The sequence below is a fragment of the Myotis yumanensis genome, unplaced genomic scaffold (assembly GCF_028538775.1).
Source record: "Myotis yumanensis isolate MYYU_CA2020_CCGP unplaced genomic scaffold, mMyoYum1.0.hap1 SCAF_6, whole genome shotgun sequence".
Lineage (NCBI taxonomy): Eukaryota > Metazoa > Chordata > Mammalia > Chiroptera > Vespertilionidae > Myotis > Myotis yumanensis.
The window spans coordinates 88,014,979-88,024,101 of NW_027223757.1; the positions used below are offsets into that span (position 1 = coordinate 88,014,979).

Genomic DNA, 9,123 nt, shown 5'->3' on the forward strand with positions numbered 1-9,123 from the left:
TGAGGGTGCGGGCCTCGTGAGTGAGATCAGTGCCCTGATAAGAGGCCAGAAAGCTCGCTCACTCTCTTTCCCCCACGTGAGGACACAGTGAAGAAGGCTCTCACAGAAAACCCACGTGCTGGCACCCTGAACTACAACTCCCAGCCTCCAGAACTGAGAAATAACTCCCTGTTGCTTAAGTCTCTCCCCACTCCCACCCCCTAGACCAGTGATGGCCAACCTATGACACGCGTGTCAGAGGTGACACGCAAACTCATTTTTTTGGTTGATTTTTCTTTGTTAAATGGCATTTAAATATATAAAATAAATATCAAAAATATAAGTCTTTGTTTTACTATGGTTGCAAATATCAAAAAATTTCTATATGTGACACAGCACCAGAGTTAAGTTAGGGTTTTTCAAAATGCTGACACGCTGAGCTCAAAAGGTTCGCCGTCACTGCCTTAGACTGTGGTTTGCTGTTCTGGCAGCCTGATCTGACTAGGACGTTCACGACAGAGGGTTCTTGGCTCCTGGCCTAGTCTGCTCGGGCTGCCCTCACCAAACACCCCACAGAAATGCATTTATTTCTCAGTCTGGAGGCTGAATCAAAGTCTGGGAGAGCCCGGTTCCTTGCTGTGTCTTCACATGATAGCAAGAGCTCTGGTCTCCCCACCCTCATCATTTCATCCAAACCTCCCAAAGGCCCCATTGCAAACAGCACCATACTGAGGGTGAGGGCTTCAATATATGAATGGTGAGGGGACACAAAGATTCGGTCCATACAGCTCCTAACCACAGACCCTGAGTTTGTTTCTCCCTGGCAAACCTCCTCCCATACCTTCTCATCTGTGGGTTTGGTCTTTACAGCGCTGTGTATACCAGGAAAATCCTGCCCTCGCCTCGCCCCATCCTGCCCAGCCCGGAGGAGACGGGCCCTCGTGCCTCCCTGGACGACAGGTCTGTGACCTTCCCCTCTCACGCCTGTCACTGCCCCCCCGTAGGCAAATTGGGTGGAAATCATCAGTCTGCCTTCCCCACAGCCTGAGGGACCCCTGTCCAGTGGCCGCACACAGAGCCCAGGGCTGGCCGCCGCCTGGCACCCGAATCCCCCAGGGTCGCTGAGGCCCTGAATGGATGCTTCCTGTCTCCTGTGAATAGATGTACGTGGGGCCATTAAAGGAAAGAAGAGCCACCCCAGGGACCATCCCAACATGGGCCGTGAGCCCCCGTAGAGCCCCCCGACAGGGAGGACAGAGTGGATAAGCCTGTGAGCCACTCATTCCAGGCCTCTCCCTGGCGCCTGAACACAGTGGACCAGGCCTCTCCCAGCGCCCGCTCTGTGCCCTCTGAGTAGAAGGCCCGCATGCCCTTCTTCATCTGGCAGGTGCCACTCTCCTCCCAAGGTTTCCCAGGGTGAACTCCACCGGGCTCCTCCTTGTACCCAGAGAGAACGGACACCCCACCCCCACCCCCAGCTCCCATCCACCTGCTGTGACTCTGCCTTGGCACTCCTGGCTGAGCTGCAGCTGGAATGCTGACAAAAGACGACCTGTGATAATGAACACCTTATTACATACAGGAGGGAGTGGGGACTGTCACCTGCTGTGGAGGGGCAGGTGTGAGGGTGGCAGCTTGGCAAAGCCAGGAGAGCACATTGCTCTGAATTTTCTTAAGGGAGATTTTATATGGAGACGTTGGAGGGAGAAAGAGGAGGGAGAAGGCCACATATGTCCCTCCCTTTCCTCCTAAGGGGATTTCCAGTACTTCTTACAAGTCTCATTGGCCAGGACCTGGCCACCTGGCCACATTGCTGCAAAGGAACCTGGGAGATGTAGTTTTTAGCTGTGCAGCTTACTTGGCTAAATATTATGGCTCTGTTTTTAAGGAGAGAGGGGAGAATAGTTATCTCTGACTCAGGAAGAACTGGCTAAGCTGTGGTGGGGATGGGAACACGCTGGGGAGACAGCCTAAGGCACATGACACCTAAATTGGGTGCTGGAGGAGCTAGGTCCCAGGTCAAATGGGCTTTGTTCGGGTAAGCTGGGGAACGAGGAAGGGGGGGGTGACGAAGGGTGGAGAAGGTGGTGAGGACATGACACAATTGCATGCAAAGGTTTGCTGTGGCTGCTGCACAGATAAGGGGGAGGGAGGGAGGAGGAGGCGATTGGTTCTCATGGCCTCCTGGGTGACATGGAGTCATTGAAAATGGAAAAGCCTTGGGACAGGTAAGCGCTGAGTCCAAACATAAGTAAAGTGTGACCTGTGGTTGTCCCCAGCATCCCTGAGAGGCGGGCCTCGTCCGTCCCCCTCACCGGAGACAGCCAGACGGACTCCGACATCCTGGCATTCATCAAGGCCAGACAGAACGTTCTGCAGAAGAAATGTAAGTGCCTTCCTCCAGGGCCACAGGGCCCCCCACTCTGCTCTGCTCCCCAGGGGGAGACTGGAGCAAGTACCGAGGCCTGAGGGAAGCAGGAAGCGCCCTGCACGGTCCTGAGGCCATGGGACTGGCCTGGTGCTCACATCCGGGTGCCTGGCCTCTGCATCCTCCTGGAGAAAGCCCCACGCGGCAGCATCAGAAGCCCCCAGACAGGCCGGAGGGTGGGCAGCCCGGCTGCTCCTGCCTGGCTTGGCAAAGCCTCTCTCCGCTTCCAGGTGGTCAGCTCCCTTTGTCCCCTGTCCCCAAAGCCAGCGCTCCCTGGCTGGGTCCTCGCCACACAGGAGGGCTGAGTGGAGGCCTGGCCTGTGGAGTCCCTGGCTGGAAACGCCAGTTCTCCTGCAGGTGTGGCCTCGCCAATGAGGTGTCAGTGTAAGCAGCACTTGGAGGCCCAGGCCTGGGGCCATAGAAGTTACGGAGAAACATGTGTGGCCGGTCAGACAACAGGGAGGGAAAGAGCAGGCCCTTCCCGCCTTCCTCGCGGAGCCGCTGTGGACAGGCCTCCTCCCGCCTCCCTCGCCTGAGACCACACCAGGCAGGCTTAGGGTCGCTTCCACGTCAGTGGGCTCCGTGGTGGATGAGAGGCAGGCCTGGGCGCATCATGACTGACACCGGCCCTGAGGGCCAGCACCCTGAGGAAAGGGTGGCCTTTGCCGTGCTGTGCTCACCCGGATGCCAGCCCACATATGTCCCGTCTTCACTGGTAGGGTCAGCACCATGGGCACCTGGCCAGGGCCTGTCTGAGACCTGAGAGTCCGCGCTGCCAGCAACCTGCTGGGGCACCGTGACCTCACCGCTGGCTTCCTCTCAGCCTCCGTCTCCTTGTCTAAAGAGAAGAAGGAAAAAATTGAATTTGGATTCGGTGATCTCCGAGGCCCCATCTACTCCCCATATACTCTAACGACATGTATCGGACACTGAATAGTTTGCACAGCCGGTCGGTGAATGAACACGGTAGTTATTGGGCATCTCCTGTGTGCCAGGCACTGTACCAGGGCTGGACCCTGGCAGTGAATGAGACAGAGTGCCCTCGCCCTAACTGACTTAGCTCAGTGGGTAGAGCATCAGCCTGTGGACTGAAAGGTCCCAGGTTTGATTCTGGTCAAGGGCACATGCCCGCATTTCGGGCTCCATCCCCGGTAAGGGGCGTGCAGGAGGCAGCCAATCAATGGTTCTCTCTCATCGATATTTCTAGGTCTCTCTCCCTCTCCCTTCCTCTCTGAAATCAATACAAATATATTTTTTTAAAAAAAGACAGAGTGCCCTCGACATTCCAGGAAGAGGGAGGAGACGGATGAGCACGCCAACTAGCACCTAGACCAGGGGTGGGCAAACTTTTTGACTCGAGGGCCACAATGGGTTCTTAAACTGGACCGGAGGGCCGGAACAAAAGCATGGATGGAGTGTTTGTGTGAACTAATATAAATTCAAAGTAAACATCATTACATAAAAGGGTACGGTCTTTTGTTTTTTTGGTTTTATTCATTTCAAACGGGCCGGATCCGACCCGCGGGCCGTAGTTTGCCCACGGCTGACCTAGACCCTGTGAGGTGCAGATGAGTGCAGCGAACCAGCCAAATTCACAATGTTGCAGAGAGTAACGGGGAGGCTGCGCTTTGCTGGGAGGGTGGTGGGGAGGCTCCCTGCGGGAAGAGCTTTACCCTCACAGCTGAACAGTGAGAAGGGCACAGCGTGGTGCTCTCGAGTGAGCCGGCCCAGCGGAGAAGCAGAAATGAAGAGCGCTGAAAGGAAGGAGCTTGGCTTGGCCACAGGTGGCTGGAGGGTGAGCGAGGCAGCAGGGCCAGGTCCAGGGTCCCTGTGGGGCCTGGCTTCTGTCGCAGGTGCAGGGGGAGCTCTCTGAGGACGTGCCCCGTGGCGGGCAGACGTGCCTGCTGCTTTGGAAAGTCACTCTGGCTGTCGTGCGTGGCTTGGGTTAGAAGGCCAGAAGGAGCCATTGTCAGGCGCCTGGGAAGACCCAGGCCAGGGTGAGGGCAACTTGGACTCACAGAGGCCTGGCTGTAGGTGGGAGAGAGGGAGGGTAGCCTGGGGGTCCCAGGCTTCTGATCTGAGCAGCCAGTGAGATGGGATGGTGGTGCCATTTTCCCAGCGAGAGAGGCAAGGGCATCTGGAGGACTTGGAGCTCCGGTTGGCCCATTCGGAGTTCAGATGGGTGTGTGTGCCCAGAGGAGATGAGAAGGCGGCTGCACTTGAAGCTGGAGCCCGCGGGAGGTCTGGGAGGTGTGGAAAGCCGGGCACTGCGCAGCGTAAAATCTCTCGTTGCTGACAACAGATCCCTAGGCGTGGCGACATTTAGAGGTGCAGCCAGAGACACTGAGAAGGCTCACGGGGAGGCAGGCTGGTGGCTGAGTCAGCGACGCCTCAGGCAGGTCGCAGGAGAGCGGGCTCCAAGGGGGACGGGCGGTGGAGCCCAGTGCTGCTGCGAGTCAGCAGGCGCAGCACGCGGACCACTGGCCGGGGCGTGTCCAGGTGGCCGTGGCCTCGGTGGCCCTGGCCCAGCGCCCTTCTGGGTGGGACTGGGAGAGCGAAAGCCCGGTGATTGCAGTGGTGGAGGAGGGAGGGGAGGGGAGAAAGCAGAGACAGTGAGTGAAGTGTTGATGAAGGAACAAAGGAAATTGACGACATGGACCAGAGGACCAGACTGCAGGGGAAATTCTCTGAGGAGGTGCGGGATGTGGAGTCTGGGCCATAAATGGAGAAAGAGACGGGGTTTGGGGGCAGGGAGGTCCCTCCTCGGGACAATTCATAAAAATTCAACTGTCATTTCTCCCGTCAAGAAGTCCTGGAGTGAGGAACAATGTTTTAAGTCACGTTTCCTCGGCTTTTGTACACATGACAGAGGCTCTGCCTCCAACCCTCTGGGAAGAGAAGAGCCTCGCCCACGGCCGGGGTCAGGATGGCGTCTCCCTGCGGCTCGATGCCCAGGCGGCGCGGCAGCTGGGCTGCAGGTGAAACTCTAGCGCATTACCAGTTCCGCACTCTATGTACGTTATTCCATCCGAGGCTTTCAGCACTCCTGTGAGGCATAGGGAGCCCTCTGACAGGTGAGGAAACTGAGGCACGCAGACGTCGAATCGCTTGCCCCGCGAACAGTGGTTCTCTGCGCCCTCCCCTGGGCCTGCCGTCCTGCAAGGCCCTGCTGGCCCCTGGGCCTCCACCCGCCCCCGAAGCCGGGAGCTTTGTCCTCCGAGCAAACAGCAGCCTGGAAGTCACTCATCAAAACAAACAAGTTCGAGGGTTCAGTTTTCATTCTTCAGGGAAGAAAACAACCATGGGGCCAGAGGAGGCTGAGACGGGATGACAAAGGCCCCTCTCCTGCCAGGTCGGCCGACCGGCCAGCAGGTGCCGCCTCTGTGGACGGGCAGACGGCCCAGGTCCCGTCGCACAGCACTTGCTACGCAGCCCACTTATCAGCCTCCCTGTCAGGCAAACACGCAGGCCAGGCGCAGGCCCCTTCCCCGGCCAAAGCAAACACGTCCCTCTCCCCGGCTCCCTCTGCCCTCGATCTAGGGGCCGTCTGTCTGGGCTTTTCGGAGCGCTCATTATGGGGGATTTGTGACTGTCCCCGGGAGCGAGGGCCCAGAGAGGGTGATTTAACGTAAGTCTCCCACGGACTCTCAGACCTCAGCAAGGGCCGGCGAATCGATTTGATTTAGGATCCACGGGAGGCTGTGGGACGTTTCAATCCCCGCCGGGGGCACTGGCGGACAGATAAACATTCCCCAGAGGAGGCGTTAGTCACCGTGGTGTCAGATCTGCTGCTTCTAACTACCAAGGATGGCTTTACAGTCCACGGAGATGAGGTTAAATCCTTTCTAGAGTGTGTTTTCCATCTTCCTTAACCCCTGAGTTTGGAAGTGTTTCCCTCTGGACAGGAACCGTGGTGTGACCCCTGCTGGTGCCTGGAAGGGCTCGGTCTGAGTGCTCCCGTGTCCCCACCGCCCTCCTCACCGTCTCCACCCTGGGGAACCTCCAGCTCCCTCTCTCCTTTGCTCTGGAACCTTCCCCGGGGAAAAGCAAGAACATGGAACTTTAGGGAAGAGACCGAAACACAAGAGCCATCTCCGCCCCATGTGACCTCAGCAGCCTCCCTCTCACCGGTCAGGGTCCGATTCCACCTTTGCCCCGTGGGCAGCGTCTCCTGAATAATGTCCGGAGCTGAGCAGGGGTGGCCTGTGTGCTGAGACCTGGTCCGCAGGGCGAGGTGTGGCGTTTTCAGGGGTTTATCTGTAGCAGCGCCCTCCATTCCGGGACCCCACAGCCACAAAGTCTAATACAGAGGGACAGCTCCATCTTACTGGGCTCACACAGTAAACCATGCCCTGCACACGGCGCCTTTCCCTGGGGCTGTGGTCTGTCTTTGTGCAGAACCGTCTTGGAGTCTGAGCACCCTGAGCCAGCCTGTGGCGTTTCTTCTCCACGGCCCCACCCCTGTCATCACGACCCCGTCTGTGAGGCAGTGACAGTCCCGGGCCGGGGGGGGGGGGGGGGGGGGGGGCTGGCTCAGCCGCCGCTCCTGGCCCCCTGCTTGTCAGTGTGCAGAGGGAGCCTCAGACCGCTGACCCGGCCAGCAGCCGCCCGCAGGTGGGCCCGGTACCTGCCCCCGCCAGTCCTTGGAGCAGAGAGGAAAGCAGTGGGTCTCAGCACTGACGGCCCATGGGAGTCACCTGGCCCACCCCGGAGACTCTGATTTAAGCTGCCCCAGGAGTGGCCCGGGCATCGGTTCCCAACGCGCAGCAGAGCTGGGAACCAGGTGCAGAGCGACTGGGACAAGTCACCCGCGTGGACTCAGGTGTGCCTGCTGGTCCTCCTTCCTTCAGTGAGGACAGCTGAGGCTGCTTTAAACATAGAGACCAGCTGGGTGAACAGCGAGGCAGCCCGGTGCTGCACACAGAATTAGACCCGAGGAACCGAGGGCTCTTGCCCTGAATTGTTTTCCACCTCGTCCTCCCAGCTTCTCCCACGTCCAGTGTGTCACGGAGAAGCGTGGATTCTTCCTCGGCAGCATCAAGCAGGCCACACCCCCTCCCCACCCACTGCAGGTCCCCGGGCCGCGCCTCAGCTGCTGCTGCCTCACCCCCCAATCTCTCTGCCTGCTGCAGGTTTTGCTAAACACTGTGTTCATTACTCCGCCCAAGAATCTTCAGAAATTCCCTTTTGCTCCTGTGGTGATAGCGAAACCTCAGGCAGATTAACTAACGGCATGTGGCTGGTACCAGTTCCCCTCGCACTTGAATGCACCACTGAGTCTAGGGGCTTCGTTGAAACATGGATTCTGGTCCAGTGAGTCTGGGTGGGGCCCAAGGTTCTGCGCTTCTTGGCGAGCTCCCAGGATGCCCAAGAAGCCAGGAGCCACGCCAGTCCCGTGCTTTCCCAGGTATTAGGAAAGGAGGAGAGTGAAGCCCAGAGAACTAACACGATTTTCCCAAAGTCATGGGTGCACAGATAGGGGACCATCCTGGCTAGAACCCAGGGGCTCTGGTTCTTCATCCAGAGAAGCCTTCTCCGTGCCCAGCCGTGGGGGGGGGGGAGGGGGGTGACAGGCAGGCCGTGTGGTCAGAGGGGCCGGCCGGAGCCTACCCAATACCAGGAGCAAAGAGCAAGGAGAGACCCTTGAATGAAGTAAGAGAGCCCGTGAGAGCCCTGGGGTCGGAGCGTAAGTGTTGGCTCTGGCCCAGGGCAAAGAGGGCTTCTTCCTTCCGAGCCTGGGGAGTAGCTGAAGCCCTGGGAGCCGGGCACTGAGAGGGGCACTGCCCGAGGCCCCCTCGCCGTTCAATCCCAGAGAAGTCGGTGCCCCTGCACAGCCTAACCAAGAGCATCCTGTCTCCTTTCAGGTTTCCAGTGAGTGTCCAATAAGAACGAACGACAGACGACGGCTGCCCCTCACTCACCCTGGCTTCAGCAGTGACCTGCTGGGAGCAACTCATGCCTTTGATTTCAATGGAGGAGACTGTTTCTTTAGGGCTGGTGTCCGGGAGGCTGCCGGGAGCTGGGGCCACTTTGCTGTGGGCGCTGGAGCTGCTGGCAGGCCGGGCGGGGCCAGGGAGCTGGGGCCGGACTAGGGCTGCGGCTCACTCACAGACATGAAGTAGCACCAGGTAGTGCAAGGGCTCACATGGGTGGAACAGGGGGAATAATAGTCATTTCCAGCTATTTTCCAGCCTACCCCCCGCCACAGCAACGCCGAGGGCAGGCCAGGCGGGAGGCTGGAGCCCAAGGCAGGGCAGTGGAATGCAGGGCATCGTGAGGGCCAGTTCCAGTCTCTCGGCCATCACCCTGATGCCCGGCTGACCCGTAGGCAGCATCGGCATGAGCTGTGTCTCCAGGGAGCCACTCACCCTGCGGTCTAAGGACATGGCAGCACCCAAAGAGCCGTGGATGGCTCAGGAGCTCCGCAGTGTGGGCGCCCTGGGGCACTGCAGGATTGGGGCTGAAGCTCCCACACCCACCGGGAAACAGCTGCCAGGGTCGTGTCTCAGTGAGGCTCCCGGCTCCTGGTGCAGAGCCTGCGGAGGGTGGGCCAACCCTTAGGCAGTGGCGGGTGGGGGCTGCGGGCAGGGAGCATGAACGGTCAGGGAGAGGAATGGCGCCTGGAAATGAAGCTCGCAGAATAAAAGTGCTTGTCCGCTGCTCCTGTTCTCTCCTTCCCAGGGGCTTATTTCCCTCTTCTCAGGGCCGGCTGGAAG

General features: G+C 59.0%; 1 protein-coding gene across 1 annotated transcript in view; it reads left to right on the top strand.

Moving 5' to 3' along the window:
• Positions 1 to 8,739, top strand: part of KIF6 (kinesin family member 6) — a 404,956-nt gene extending 396,217 nt beyond the window's left edge. Inside the window, exons 20-22 of the mRNA XM_070419405.1 lie at positions 850 to 939; positions 2,259 to 2,365; positions 8,272 to 8,739. Coding sequence (XP_070275506.1) covers positions 850 to 939; positions 2,259 to 2,365; positions 8,272 to 8,282 — 208 coding nt within the window. The 3' untranslated portion in view covers positions 8,283 to 8,739. The remainder of the gene's footprint in view (positions 1 to 849; positions 940 to 2,258; positions 2,366 to 8,271) is intronic.
• Positions 8,740 to 9,123: the final 384 nt, after the last annotated feature.